General features: G+C 50.1%; 1 protein-coding gene across 1 annotated transcript; it reads right to left on the reverse strand.

Moving 5' to 3' along the window:
• Positions 1-157: 157 nt before the first annotated feature.
• LOC123054192 (aquaporin PIP1-3/PIP1-4) lies at positions 158-2,144 on the reverse strand. Its single transcript, XM_044477905.1, has 4 exons — positions 1,609-2,144; positions 1,228-1,523; positions 991-1,131; positions 158-502 (listed from the first exon to the last, which is right to left on the reverse strand). Exons 1-4 carry the CDS (start codon positions 1,940-1,942, stop codon positions 407-409), a joined length of 867 nt encoding a protein of 288 aa, XP_044333840.1. The 5' UTR covers positions 1,943-2,144; the 3' UTR covers positions 158-406.
• Between the last annotated feature and the right edge of the window lie 13,511 nt (positions 2,145-15,655).

Below are 15,655 nucleotides of genomic sequence, written 5' to 3' on the forward strand. Positions count from 1 at the left end.
TAGTCCCTTAATGAAATCATTAGAAAGACCTATATTTAGGAACGGAGGGAGTAGTATAGGCTGCATGCATGGCGTAGCACGCAGCTGAGCAACGGCTCGAATGAACAGAAACTTCTCTTTACTCGTGGTGAATGGCAGAAATACGGGGGTGCACACATGAATAAACTTGATTGATTGGATTTGCACACACAACTGAGTACTGATGAGATTACATACAAGTCTGGGTTCCGGTTCAGGTGAATACAGAGCAAGACTAGTAGTACATCAAACTTGGAAGACAAATTGGAATTCCACGGTAGTAACACGGACGACGGGAAGAGATAGCCGCCCCATCAGAAATTCAGAACACGCAGCTTTGCTCTTCGGGTTGGGTTGGCATCTTCTTTGTAGCAGGAAGAACAGCAGCTTAGGACTTGGTCTTGAACGGGATCGCTCTGATGACCACCTGGTGGTAGACGGCGGCGAGCGCGGCGCCGATGAAGGGGCCGACCCAGAAGATCCACTGCAAACGCGAAAATTTGGTGGATATGTTAGCCCTTATTACTACTATAAGCACAGCAATGCCAAACAATTTCCCAGATAATAATCTACTAAATGGACACTCAAGTCACTGTCCTACTACCAGAAGGCAGTGGTTGCGTGCTACGCCGAGGCAAGTCTCTCGGCATTTCCCTTGAGATCAGGGTAGACTTCCCATATTTGAATAACCAGCAGATGATACACTACTATCATCAGCTACAACTGCTCAATTATTGCAGCTACTATCACATCAGTTCACCAGACTGATAAACTTCCCAATTTACATCGGGTAATTAGGTGTGCAATAGAGAGTAGCTATGCGTCGGCATCAGCTTTAAGTTACTGAATACTACTGCCACCACATGCCTGCAGTTACTACTGCTGCAGAAAACAAGCAAGTGCCATGCTTTCAAGTTCAGAACAAAGGAAAGGAGGGGTGTTAGGTTTCAGTTTCGGTTTTAGTTCACTCACGTGGTCTGACCAGGCGTGCTCCCTGTTGTAGATGATGGCCGCGCCGAGGCTCCTCGCCGGGTTGATGCCGGTGCCGGTGATGGGGATGGTGGCCAGGTGGACCAGGAACACGGCGAACCCGATTGGCAGCGGGGCGAGGATCTGTCGACGTTCCACACACCATTAAGTTTTAAGTAAGCACAGTAAGGAAATTCAACATGGGGAAGAGCAGAGCGGCGGTGATGGGATGGTACTCACGGGAACGTGGGAGTCCCTGGCGTTCCTCTTGGCGTCGGTGGCGGAGAAGACGGTGTAGACGAGGACGAAGGTGCCGATGATCTCGGCGCCGAGGCCGGAGCCCTTGGTGTAGCCGGGCGCCACCACGTTGGCGCCGCCGCCGTTGCCCATGTACAGGCCCTGCTGGAACCCCTTCACCACGCCGGCGCCGCAGATGGCGCCCAGGCACTGCATGATGATGTAGAACACCGCCCGGGTCAGCGACAGCTTCCTCGCCAGGAACAGCCCGAAGGTCACCGCCGGGTTGATGTGCCCGCCTGCATCCACCCATCCCTTACCAGTTAGCACCACATACTGTAGGAAGCTACAAGAAAGAAGCAGAGAGCAAGGAAGAAGCGGTACCGGAGATGCCGGCGGTGCAGTAGACGAGGGCGAAGATCATGCCGCCGAAGGACCAGGCGATGCCCTGGATGCCGACGGTGGCGCACTTGGAGGCGGCGCCGCTGTACCCCATCACGGTGAGGATGGTGACGTAGAGGAAGAGGAAGGTGGCCATGAACTCGGCGATGCCGGCGCGGTAGAAGGACCAGGACTTGAGCTCGCCGGGCTCGAAAAGCGGCGCCGGCGGGGGCTCCTTGTAGTCCTTGTCCTCGGACCCCTGCGCCGCCGTGCCGATGGGCTGACGCTCCGAGTACTTGTTCGCCCCGAGCCGCACGTCCTCCTCCTTGCCCTCCATCGCTGCTGCCCACTGCCCTCGCCGGAAGGTGGTCGCTGCTCGCCTGAGCTGGAACGGAGCAAGATGGCTTCTGTGAGCTTGTGGTGAGGGCCGCACTGGGAGTGAAGAGTCTTATAGGGCCAACCGGCGGTTCTGGAAGGACGACGGGTGACGAGGACGGCGGGTGGTGGCCCGGCGTGACAGCGAGGAGGAGCGGGCTGGCTTGCTGTTTAGCCTGTTTGTTGCCTAGCTTGCCGCTGCTGCGGCGCTGTGTTGTTTCGTTGTTTGTTTATCCGCTTGTGTTTAACGTTTGAACAAATAAATATTCTTTTTTGAAGCTATAAAAGAAGAAATAATTATTATTTTCAGGCTCAGAGAATTGGTGCAACTGCTGCGTGATCAATCAGTGGCCTGCAAATTGCAGTTGCTATTGCGTCAACTACCTGAGAACATCAATTCGGCATCAGGTAGACAAATGCTTCTCATATTCTGCATTTGAAAAATCGCAATTCAGTATCGAGCTAGTGGTCCTCGGGTGTGTGGGGGCGTCGTGTTGTATAAATAATGTGTATAATGGTCGTTGCTTTATATATAAAACAGGGCGAAAGTGCAAGTGGTGTCTTTCTTTTTCTTTTCAAAAAGGGTTAGGGCTATATATTAGGATTCACAAGACCTTACAAACAGATTAATACAGAAAATAAGATTACAATGAAACCCTTGAGGCTTTGTTCGGTTGAAGTGGGGCGATTCCATGAGTGGTTTCTAACCTCCGAGGGATTGGGTGATCCCCGACTTGTCACCCAAACCCTTCTATTCTCCGTCCACATGAATCCCTGTATACATAACCTGTTCGGTTATTCCCTTTCTAATCCACATCTATGAATCGTTGCCGCTGGTCAACCTCAGGTCAAACTCATGAACCCTAGAAGCTGTGGGAGAAGTAGAGGGGAAGGAAGAGGAGGAGAAGCTCACCAGATGGGAGAGGAGGAAGGAGTGGGGAAGTATGCCGCCATCGTCGCCTCCGGATGGCCGCACCGCCGCCGCTAAATCGCAGGGGAGAGAGAGAGAGAGAGCTCGGGGACTCGATTGTTTTCTGGCGTACCGTTTCGTCGCTCGGGAGGGATTGGTTCCACTGGTAGAGTGGAGAGGATTTTATCCCGGGTAGTTCCACGGGGTTTGAGAGGGATTGGACGGGAGTGTAGCCCCAGCCGGGCTTAACCGAACACGTTCATAAAGTATGTTGGGGTCGAATCCCGGTCGGGACGAAACCACGGGGTTCGGCGGGGATTGGACGCCAATCCCGACGGGGGAGGGGCTAACCGAACAAAGCCTGAGGGTGTTAAAGTCTTCTTCCTCCTGCATCCATCGCCGACGTGCCGTGAGCATACCTCGATGCCTCCTATGGGCCTCCCCTTGGTGGAGCAAACCTTTTGAAGCCCAGAAGGCCAGAAAGTCATTGATGCACATCGGGAGATGTCGGCGGCCGAGAGAACCGTTGGTGCTAAAAATATATCATCTCGCTCATGCGACGCGCCCCGCGTGCTTGTCACAATAGCGCTTGCTCCACCACCGGACCTCACCTCCTCCCCATGTCCTCCTCCTCGTCGCCGCCGCCGTAGGGTGTACGCTAGGCGAAGTTTGTGCGTCACTGGCAGTGGCGGGGCTATGGCCTCCCTCATCTGCTAGAGATTTAGGCGACGTGGGAAAGCTGCTAGTGGGGGCGTGGGCTTCAACGGGGCTCCTCGCGACGGGCGGGCGTCGATCTGGCGGTTGTTGGGCTGGGAGGCGGCGGCGGCTAGGTCGGGCTCACTCGAATTTGGATACCGGTGTGTTGTGGATGGCACAACCGGCGGTGCTTGGCGACGAGGTGTTCCCGCGACGTGTTGCAGGTGTAGGGTGTGCCGGTGGCGATGACAGCGCCCCGGCGTCGAGGGACTGGCCTAGGCGGCGATGATTTTTCAGAACGTGGTCGGCCTGGTAGGTTTGTCTCATGAAGGTGGCGGTGGTCTGGTTCCAACGATCGTGGGACCTAGGTGACGTGCTGCTGGTGGACGGTGCAATGTGATTGGCAGTCGCGCGTCCCAGTGGTTGGCAATCGGTGAAGGTGTTAGCTTGGGGTGATCGAGATCCGTGTCTTGACCCTTTCGGCGTATAAAATCGGGATCTGACCCCGGTATGGAAAATTTTCAAGATTTGACCCTTTTAGCTACCGCCGGAGGCCCTGGCGGTAGAGACATATAGGCTACCACCGCCCAGGTGGCGGTAGGTTCCGTTGACGGCCGTCTGGTCGTTAACGGGCGCTGACATGGCAAAGGGATCTACCGCCGCCGGCTTTGGCGGTAGGCTCCGACAACCTACCGCCAGGCTCTCTGGCGGTAGGGTCCTGGAGGATAAGGTTTGGTGGGGTCCACTCACCACCCACCCACTCCACTCATCTTCTTCCCCGAGCTCTCACTCTCTCCCCCTCTTCTCCCCCACCCAAGCACCCACTAGATCCCCCTCCATTGCTTGAGATTTGCCCCGTGGATCGAGGCCATTTGCATCACCCAAGGTACCTCCCCCATCCCCCTTCATTTGGTTGGTTCAAAATCATCTACTTTTGTTGTAATCAACTAGTTTTGCAACCCCCCTAGTTCTTCCTCTAGTTTAGCATTTATGGTGCATTTATGGGTCATTTATGGTGCATTTATGGTTGACCTAAGTAATATGTGTCACTCTTTGTTGTGGCAAGCTAGCTCAAGTGTTAGGGTTAGGGGTTTAGTTAGGTTAGGGTTAGCGCTGTGATTAAGGTATACTAGTTCTTAGATTCAACTCTTATATTTTAGATAGTTCATCCATATGAAATGGCCGGTCCATGGATGACTCAATTTTGTTCCATTGTTTTTAGATGGATAAACTAGTGAATGTGCATCATTTGGACAAGGCGGCTTTCATGGATGGAAATGCCGACGAAGGGGAGGAGGCCATGGTTTTTGACACAAGCCCGAGCTATGATGATATTGTCGTGAAAGTGAGAAGCGTCCTCAATTGGATTAACCCAAGTGATGGTGTGAAGCTTGTTGGGCGATATGATGTGGGAGTGGGAGTAAAATCCCGATTAAAGAGTATGCCCATCACCTCTCAATTGCATTGGGATGTGTATAAGGAGAAAGTTGAGGGATCACAAGACAAGTCACTTGAGTTATTTGCCACAAAGGTTGAAGTTCCTCAGCCACTACTCGACTTGAACCGGAATGTGTCCTCCCCAATACATGATGTTGTCGTGGTGTATGACCACAATGCGGCTAGCCAACCACCAAGTAGCCAACCAAATGAAGAGGACATCAGTGCTAGAGCCATAGTTCTTCTAGGTGATGATCATGTTGGAGATGAGGCCGTTGCTCATGTTGATGAACATGCAAATGTTCATGTTGATGAAGATGCCATTGCTCATGTTGATGGAGATGCTATTGCTCAAGATGATATGTATGCGGAAGAAGAAGAGATTCATTACAATCCCATTGGTGACTTGGATGTCATTGTGCATCAACAAGACATGGACCGTAACCTCCCTTATAGCCGTATGTGTAGGTATGAGTCGGATGATGAGGGTCCACCGGAAGAACTGGATGAGGATGGATTCACGGCGCAAGAAAATCAAATTTACAAGAAGGTCAATGGCAAGGAAAGAGGACCCTCTTTGTTTCATGATCTTAGTCTTGCCGACAATGCCGTTGTTGATGGTGGCATGAGGTTGGGCTTGGTCGAACCATCACCTTGCCCGAGGATGGGTGATCCAAGGCCACCGGGTGAGGATGAGAATGCTCATTTGAAGAAAGGGATCAAGTTTGGTTGTTTGCAAGAGTTCAAGATATGGTTGAGTGACTATGCCATTCGGAACCACAGGTCGTTCGTTGTTGGTCATTCCAACAAAAAATTGCGCTACACCATCAAATGTGACAAAGAAGGTTGCCCATGGAAGGTCCGTGGAAGAAAGATCAAGGAAACCGGGCAATGGGAGTTGAAGAGTTGTGTGGCCACCCACAAGTGCATACCGCCGGAGAAAGCGGACCGAAGCAAGGGACACCGCCAACTCACGTCCGAGTATCTAGGCTATAAATTGTTGAATGAGATATCCCATGATCCAACCGTGAAGGTGAAGTTCCTCATGAGTTCGGTCTTCGAACGATTCGGGTACCCGGTCAAGTATGGAAAGGCGTGGATGGCCAAGGTAAACACTATAAGGATGTTGCATGGTGATTATGTCGCCGCGTACAACATTCTTCCGAGAATGTTGGGAGCCATTTCTCATCGGAACCCGGGCATGCGCCATAGGGTCGAGTCAATCGAGGGAGTGTTTCATCGAGCTTTTTGGAGCTTTGGGCAATGCATCGATGCATTTAGGCATTGCGCCCCGTGTTGTCAATTGATGGCACGTTCTTGACCGGAAAGTACAAGGGCACGTTGATGGTAGCAATGGCCCACTCGTCCAATGACAATGTGTTGCCGGTGGCATTTGCGTTGGTGCTTTCCGAGCACGATGATAATTGGGAGTGGTTTATGGATCATGTGAGGACAAATGTGATTGGCCCCAAAAGAGAGGTGTGCATCATATCGGATCGCCATCACGGGATTCTCAAAGCAATAGAAGTTGACATTCCAGGCTATCCAAAGCTCCAACACCATTGGTGCATGAGGCATTTCGTGGCAAACTTTTACCGTGCATGCAAGAGTAAGGAGTTTTGCAAAGATCTTACCCATGTTTGTGTGGCATTCAACACCGACACATTCCAAAGCCGCTATGATAAGCTATTCAAGGCATTGGAGAAGAAGAAAGGAGGGAGAGAATTCTTGACAAGGCATTTTCCAGGGAAGCATAAGTGGTCACGTGCTTACAACGAAGGAGGTTTCCGATACGGAGACATGACAAGTAACATGGTGGAATGCTTCAACAATGTGCTCAAGGGTGTCCGTTCCTTGCCGGTCACTGCAATAGTGAAATATACCTTCTTCAAGCTCAACGAGTATTTTCTGAGGCATTCCGAAGAGACGGCCAAATGGATAGGTGAGAAAATGGAATTTCCCTTCAAAGTTGAGGATTGGTTGAAGCATCAAGCGTGCAAGTCTTGGCGTCAACAAATCATTAGTTTCAATGAAAAAGAACAAATCTACCAAGTCGATGAGCCGGGTGGCACAACAAGGGACGGCATGACGTACGGTGGAGTAGCATATGAGGTGCGCCTCAAGACCCGGTGGTGTCAGTGCGAGAGACCTCACAAGTATCATTGGCCTTGCTCGCATGTGATGACCGCCGCAAGGTTCAGAAACTTGAAAGTATCCGATGGTACCACCTTGCAGTTGCATGAGTTCACATTGGAACGGACGAGGTTGACATGGGCTCCTAGGTTTCATCCCTTCCTAGATCAGTCACAGGGGCCTGAGTATGATGGGCCACACATTGTCCCCGACCCCAAACTCATGGTACCTACAAAGGGAAGAAGAAGAAAGAAGAGGTTTAGGGGTGACATGGATGACCTAGCTAGATACACCGGAATGAAACAATTTGGTAGCCGCCATTTCATGGAGGCACCAGACATCAATAGTTGTGGTAAATGTGATGAGCCGGGACACAATGTTAGGAAATGCACCAAAAAGCCACAGACCGATGCCAACACTCTGGATCCCACTAGTCAAATTGGTGCCCAAAGAGGAGATACCGATGGCACACGAGGAGGTAGGAGTGGTAGTGGAAGAGGAGGCAGGAGTGGTGCGCGTGGAGGACGGACGAATCTTGGCGGTAGTGGACGAGGAGACAGTCTTAGAGGGCGTGGGGGACGGTCGGATACCGGAGGCCATGGTCATAGGACGAGAAGGGTTGATAGAGGAAGGCCTATTGACATCTTGCTTAACCCAGATGGTTGAAATAATGTGAATGGTACTTGTTATTTGGTCTTGTTTATTTGTTTTTCTTGCATACATACATGTTATTTTACTTTACTAACTACCAAATTTGTCTTTATAGGCATGACTTCTTCCGGTTCCGTGACGAGGCCACTGTGTGCTAACCGCGAGGACATGCCGGACAAGTGGACAGACGCCCAGTCAGATAAGGTGAAGGACAAAGATATGAGAACTCCATCATGTTGGTGTGGAGATGTTTGCAAAGTTAAGGTATCCACCGGCCGCAATAAATCATGGACAGAAGGAAGAAGATATTTTGTTTGTCCCAACTATGCCTACGATCGTCCTCGTCCAGCTCACGCCTATGATGTACCGCCGGTAAGTTGTTCAAGTTCAAAGAGTATTCAACCATTGCTACAACTTGAACCTATCTTACTAAGGACCACATCTATTCTTTATTCGTACGTAGTCGCCGCCTCCACTTTGTAAGTACTTCACATGGATAGATCAAGATGTGCCAGAAGATGTTAAGAAAGATCAATATCGAGATTGTCTAAGGAGGCAGCGGTTGTTTGAAGAAGCATTTCAGAGAGGCTTGGATGAAGAGCGTCGTGAAAAGGAGAGGATGTAGCGAAAGAAGCGTGAGGAGGAGAGGGCACGCAAGGAGAAGATTGCTCGTCAAGAGGAGAGAGCAAGAAAGCTTGCAAGGGGTCGTGAAGCCCAAGAGGAGGACGAGGCACGCGACAAGAAAGGAAAATGGCCTCGTGTGACCCAATAAGGCCTTCGTTTCAAAAAACCTGTCATGAACTATGTATTTGATTTGTGAAACCTGTCATGAACTATGTACTTTATTGTGAAACCTGTCATGAACTATATCTTCGATTTGTGAAACTTGTGATGAAACTATCTCATGAACTATGTTTGTTGTGCTGTTGTTGTGACTTCACTTGTCTTCAAATGATTAAGAAGAAAATCAGAGTAAACTCTGCTCTGCTTTGCACCCTACCGCCAGAAGCCTCGGCGGTAGGCTATGAAACCCCACCGCCATGGGCCTTGGCGGTAAGCAATTACACCCCACAACAAACTCCTGGAACGCAAACTCTCCCCTGTTTTGCGGTAGGGTTGTCCATCCTACCGCCAAGGCAGACGGCGGTAGGGTGGCCACCCAACTGCCTGCTCTGCTCCTTGTTCTGTGACCATATCGGCGGTATTTCTGATGGTAGGGTTGGCCACCCTACCGCCAGCCACCTCGGCGGTAGGTTCCTACCGCCAGGGATCATGGCGGTAGGGTTGGCCACCCCTACATCCATTACTACTGTGACCAAATCGGCGATATTTCCAGCAGTAGGGTTGGCCACCCTACCGCCAGCCCTCTCGGCGGTAGCATTCTACCGCCAGGGTTCATGGCGGTAGGGTTGGCCACCCCTACGGCCATTACTGCTGTGACCAAATTGGCTATTCGTTTGTCGGTAGGTTTGGCCATCCTACCGCCGGAGCCTATGGCGGTAGGGTGCTTTATTTTACAGCCCTTTGCCTTTCCATTTGTTACAAACTTCTAGGAACTAAGCATCCACAAATGACATCCAGAAATGATCGAGTAGCAAAGACATACATAACTGAGCATAGTTCATTACATCCACAAATGACACTTGTTCAAATGACTTAAAACATCTAGCGATTCGAATGACGTGAGTTCAAACTACAAGCTCAAGCTCGAGCATACATTTCCTACAACGAAAAAAGATCTAACACGTATAAGACGTTCAATTTGTACGTCACGATCAGGATTAGGCTTCAGTTGATAATCCGACGATCCCGCCCAATTCTCCAACACACCTTTCGTTTCGACGAACCAGGCCCATCGAGCACGGTGTTCCGGAATCTCTGACTTGCCTTGTGTGATTTCTCATCCAATGACCTGTACGGGTTTTCTCAAGTCCGGCTCGCGGAATTCTTCTTTGCTCACAGAGAAAAAGATCTCCGTTCCCACAGAATGTCCGCAAGCATATTCCGTCTCATGCAGCTCATTAAGTATCCTCTTTTTTTCACAAGCCTCCGGAAAACTTTTTTCTCCTTAAGATCAGAAGGTTCCTCCATGAATGGATACTTGTTGAAATCCATCATGGCAGCAATTACCTCATCATTGCTCTTGAACCATGCCTCAAGCTCCCTCTTGATACGAAGTACTCGCTCTGCTACAATCTTCTCAGACGCTACCGCCAGACTCTTAGATGGAATGTCACAACACTTCTCATATACTTTCTTCATCTCCTCCGGGGTCATGCTTTCCATGCTACATGAAATGGAACAAACCAAAACTCAAATCAAATGATACAATACAAACACAAAACATAACTTATTTAGGCTACATAATGTTCTCACTGGTTCAAATGACATAGGTTACATAAACGATAAGGGTACATGCCATTACAGTCCAAATGACACTACAACGTCATTTGTTTCAACCCCCTCTACTAGTCCATCAACAATACATCTTTGTCGTACGGCCCGGGGTTGCAACAAATGACATCATTTCTTTCACAGACCCAAGCCCAACGAGTTGCCCTACTAAGTATCGCCGATGATGGTTGCCTAACTAGCAAATCAATGATCTGGCCAGGGTTGTTAAAATCCATCTCACTCACTTCATCCCTTGTTCCACACAATGCAATTTGCCTTGCAAGAGCGCGTCTATGAATTTTCTCTTCCTTCTTGAGGTTGCTTATGTTTTTCTCTTTAGCTTGGTATAACTTAACTCTGGCATCGTCGCACTTCGACACATAATACTTTGAAAAATCTCTACAAGCCGCATTCAATGCATCAACGGCTTTGACCCACAAGTCCATCTTTTCCTCAATGACTGCACGTTCACGCTTCGCCGCCGCCTCCGCGGAAGTCTCAACAAAGATGATCGATCCCATCCTACAAGTCGAGGGATTACTATAACGGTCATCCAAGCCAAAAATCCTAACCGTCTCTTGACAAAAACTATAACCCTAGGAGTAGATCGAGGTATAATTCAAGAGGTAACTACTCTAACAAAACCCTAATTAAACTATAACCATAATGTTCGTTATATAGGCATTTAGTTAAGCATAACCATAACCATAACCTTAACCCTAACCATGTCATTAAACCTAACCCTAAAAAACCCTAAATGATATTTCTTACTACCCAAACAATGCTAGTGATACAATACATTGTCAAAGCACAAACATTACCCTAATTGCATTACATTGATTTCACCACAACAAAACCATGAACTAGTGATTCCAAGAAAATGAGCAAAATGCATGATTTGAACCAACCAAATGAAGGGGGGATGGGGGAGGTACCTTGGGTGATGCAAATGGCCTTGATCCACCGGCCAAATCTCAAGCAATGGAGGGGGATCTAGTGGGTGATTTGGTAGGGGAGAAGAGGGGGAGAGAGCTTGAGCTCAAAAAGAAGAGTGGGGTGAATGAGTGGGTGGGGGAGCAGCACATCCCCCTCCCCTCACAACCTTATCCAGGAACCTACCGCCAGAGAGCCTGGCGGTAGGTTGCAAGAGCCTACCGCCATAGCAGGCGGCGTAGGTCCCTTTGCCACGTGTACACGACCGTTAACGGCCAGACGGCGTCAGGGAACCTACCGCCACCAGGGGCGGCGGTAGCCTGTACGTACCTACCTCTAGGGCCTCCGGCGGTAGCAAAAGGGTCAAATCTCAAAAAATTTCCATACCGGGGTCAGATCCTGATTTTATATGCCGAAAGGGTCAAAACACAAAAATTTGCCGCTTGGGGTGCTCCAGCAGGCAGTGTGGAGTTGTGGTGGCTATCCTTCTTCTCCTGGGTCCACACACTGGTTGGCGGTGGCTTGGACATAGGGCTCGGGCTCGGGCGGGCCATATCTGGGCCCGTGGCGGGTGGAGGCTGTCACTCCGGGTAGGAGTTATGGGCGTGGTTCGGGTGGTGTCCATGGGTGGTGAGGTTCCTCTCTTCATAGGTCCGGTGGCCCATGGTGGAGGTTGTGACAACGCTATGCTGACAAAACGGATCTGCACCACTGGACATGTACATGGCGTCGAGCGAGGTTGTCTTGGCCAAGGCCATAGGCCTATGGCCGGGGCTTGCCCGACAGTGGTCATCGACAGTTACTGGGTTGTGTCCCCCCGGTCCACCGTGACTGACTATGATGTCAACCATACTCTTCGGACCGTCTACGGTGTCAACCATACTCTTCAGACGGCAAAGTCCTTAAAAAAGAGACGAGGCTCTGATACCAATTGAAAGGATCGATATAGTTGAGTAGAGGGGGGGGGGTGAATAGGCAACTAACATTTTTTTTTACTTTTCTTTACCAGTTTAAACTTTGCATCAAAGTAGGTTGTCTAGATATGCAACTAGGTGAGCAACCTATATGATGCAACAACAACAAGCACACAAGAAAGCAAGGGATATAGTCACAAATAAGCTTGCACAAGTAAAGGCACGAGATAACCAAGAGTGGAGCCGGTGAAGACGAGGGTGTGTTACTGAAGTTCCTTCCTTTTAAGGGGAAGTACGTCTCCGTTGGAGCGGTGTGGAGGCACAATGCTCCCCAAGAAGCCACTAGGGCCACCATACTCTCCTCACACCCTCACACAATGCGAGATGCCGTGATTCCACTATTGGTGCCCTTGAAGGCGGCAACCGGACCTTTACAAACAAGGTTGGGGCTCTCTCCAAAACTTAATTGGAGGCTCCCAATGAAACCCCGGAGCTTCACCACAATGGAATGTGGCTTCGAAGTGACCTCTTCCGTCTAGGGCGCCCAAGCACCCAAGAGTAACAAAATCCACACAAGAAAGTATGGGGGAACCAAATATCCTTTGGTGGAAGTGTAGATCTAGGTCTCCTCCTTCAATCCCTATCAAATCAATGAGTTTGAGTGGCTAGAGAGAGAGATCGGGCAAGCGAGCTTTAATGGCAGTAATGGAGGAGAGAAAGAGGCAAGAGGTAGGTGGGAGGTAGGAGAAGCACATCCTTAAATAGGCCCCCACAGATCCAACCGTTATGTGCAGAAATGCATAGGAGTGGTACTTCCGCAATAGACACCGGTACAACCGGTGAATGCGGGAAACCCCTGCCAGGGCACCAGGGCGGTACTTCCGGTGGCGCACCCGGTAGTACCGGTTTATCGGAATAAACCGGAACTACCGCACAACCACCGCTCAACTACCGTGCCACATACAGAAAGTAAACCCCTCAGGCCGGTAGTTGGAGCGGAGGTTGGGCCAGAACTACCGCTGGGCCAGCAGTCCCTGGGTGGTGGGGTCCGAGGCGGTACTACCGCCCTGAACACCGGTAGTACCGGTTTGTCAAGACAAACCGGAACTACCGTTCCACCACCGGTCTACCACCGCACCCGATACAGAAGGGAGTCACCCCTGAGCGGTACTTGGAGCGGTGGTGAGACCGGAACTACTGGCCAGCGGTACAACCGCTCAAGGGAGCGGTACTACCGCCATGGACAGAACTGCACAGGACAGAGGACGGGGAACCTCTCTCTCCTCGAACGGAGGGTATATGGTGGGTGCAAAGAATGTGTACGTGAAGTGATTCACCCAATACCTTCCGATGTGGATTCGCTCTTAATAGTACGAATATCCTACGACCAAAGGAATAAAAACGTCGGAAACTCCCTCTTCGATCTTTTCCGCATAGAGGGAAATCCTAACCGTCTTGCGCCACACAATGTGTACCTGATAAAACTATGGCACGCGATTAGTCCACACGTGTGTTGTCATCATCACTAAAACCCTAAGGCAGACGATGCCCTTACAATCTCCCCCTTTTTGGTGGATGATGACAACCACACGAGAAGTCCGGGAGTTTTAGAAAATAAAGAAGGGGCTCCCCCTGAGTGTGAGCACTATTTAGAGTTTTCTTTTGGAATGCAAAGTGTGCACACTAGGATCAATGCCCCCCTTGATTTTATAGACCAACCAGAGACAACAAAACAATCACAACAAAACATAACATAACATAGTAGAGACAAGGATAAGGGCACCAACAATACATAAGCTCTACTGATAGATGAGTGCAAAGAAAAATAGATAAGGGACGCATGTCTTACACCATGCACGAGATCACAACACATGATAAGTCCACAAGACACTAGAAAGAGCAACTAAAAATAAACTCTCAAGACGAACTGCAAATAAACCACCCATGCAACTCCCGTGACCTAATGGAGCTCTCTCTGCCTTTGGCATCAAGACACCAAAAAGGAAAAGAGCAAAGCTAGCGCCCCGGGGCTCAGTAGATCTCCTCGCCAGTTGCCGCAGAGCTGTCAGAAGCATCAGCATCAACATCATCGTATGGCTCCTCGGCCTCCTCAGAGTCCTCAGACTCCTCATACCTCGCAGTAGCCGCCTCAGGAACACGGACAGAGGAGGAAGCAGGCGCTTCATCAGACCACTGACAGTTTTCCAAGCACCATGTATCCTCAGGAGTGATGGTATTCTCGGAGCCACTCTTCACATTTGGCATATTGAGGTGCCTCATCAACTGAATCTGCCTGCGACGCGCCATCTTCTCAGCAACATGGGCCTTGTAGAGCTTCTTCTGAATATGAGTCTGCAGGCAAAAAGTCTTCTTGATCTTGGAAGTCAGCTTCTCAACCCACGAGGGCTGGGCCCCAGGCTCTATCTCAAAGTCCTCGTCGTCCGAGGTAGCAAACACATCCTCCTGATTGCCTGAAGCAAAGCGAGGAGTCTTATGCTTCTTCTTCCTTAGCTCCTTAACCTCATGCTCCGTGAGGTTAGCAGGGGTGGTGCGAGGCTCTCCTGGCCTACGGACAGCCCAAACAGTGTTCAAAAACTGCATCACAAAAGGATCATAGATCGGTACCTTGCGGTACAACACCATATTGTACATCTCCTCCCACAACCACTTGGAGACATCAAACGTGGCACCGGATCCCCTCTTGGTATTCATGGCCACAAGCAAATCCACCAGATAACCATAGATATCATCTTGATTCCCAACCTTGGGAAGAAGCACACAACGGAACACACGATGCATAATGTCATAGACTGGCAGAAGATCATTGGACCTGCCCACAATACCATGTCCAGGGATGTACAGTGGGCAAGCTTCACATTGTCCATGGGGTGAGCTCGGCCGTGAGGACGAATGCCACCTTGACCCTCCACCCCGGTATCCTCATAGCCAAGAGCATTGCAGAAAGCTCTCCACGGGACATGAAAGAACTCATCACGGCACATAAAGGAGAGGTGGCGATCCTCATCGGAGCCGAAGTGGACTGTAGCATAGAACTGATGGACGAGCTGCACATCGAAGTCAAAATTCACGGTCATGAGCTTGATCAAATCAAACTCCTCACAGATCGCCAGAGCTTCTCCAAAGTAATCAAGGTTGTTCCTCCAATGATCGATGTCAATTGACCACATCCGGGTGAACTTGTTCTTGTGATGCTCAAAGATTTCGGACACAATCCTCATCTGTAACTCATTCCGGAACTGAGGGTTGTTCCAACAAGGATTCGGTGCTGCAGTGTAGGGATCCTGGAAGCAAAACCTTTGCCAGTCCGGCATCTTCCATTTGGGCATTGGCACCGCAACACGTTGCTTGGCAGCAACATACTTCTCCTGACGAGTGGCCTTGGTAGGGATCACCACCTCATGGGAATCCTCATTGTCTTCCGAAGGTTTGCCCCTACGGGCCCTCTTCTTGGTGTTCTGAGGCTTCCGAGCAGCACGAGAACTAGAGCCACCTGCATACGCACACCGAGAGTACACAGAAACCCCAGCAAAGATGAGAAGAATGTACACAAGATCAGAGGAATATATCTCATGTATGCGAGTAGAAG

This window comes from Triticum aestivum, chromosome 2D (genome assembly GCF_018294505.1).
Source record: "Triticum aestivum cultivar Chinese Spring chromosome 2D, IWGSC CS RefSeq v2.1, whole genome shotgun sequence".
Classification (NCBI taxonomy): Eukaryota; Viridiplantae; Streptophyta; class Magnoliopsida; order Poales; family Poaceae; genus Triticum; species Triticum aestivum.

Excerpts from the sequence above, each read along its gene's own strand:
- LOC123054192 (XM_044477905.1), bottom strand. The coding sequence starts at position 1,942 with ATGGAGGGCAAGGAGGAGGACGTGCGGCTCGGGGCGAACAAGTACTCG. Across the intron at positions 1,524-1,608 it reads CTGCACCGCCGGCATCTCCG|GCGGGCACATCAACCCGGCG; the intron begins GTACCGCTTCTT and ends GGGTGGATGCAG. Across the intron at positions 503-990 it reads AGCACGCCTGGTCAGACCAC|TGGATCTTCTGGGTCGGCCC; the intron begins GTGAGTGAACTA and ends TCGCGTTTGCAG.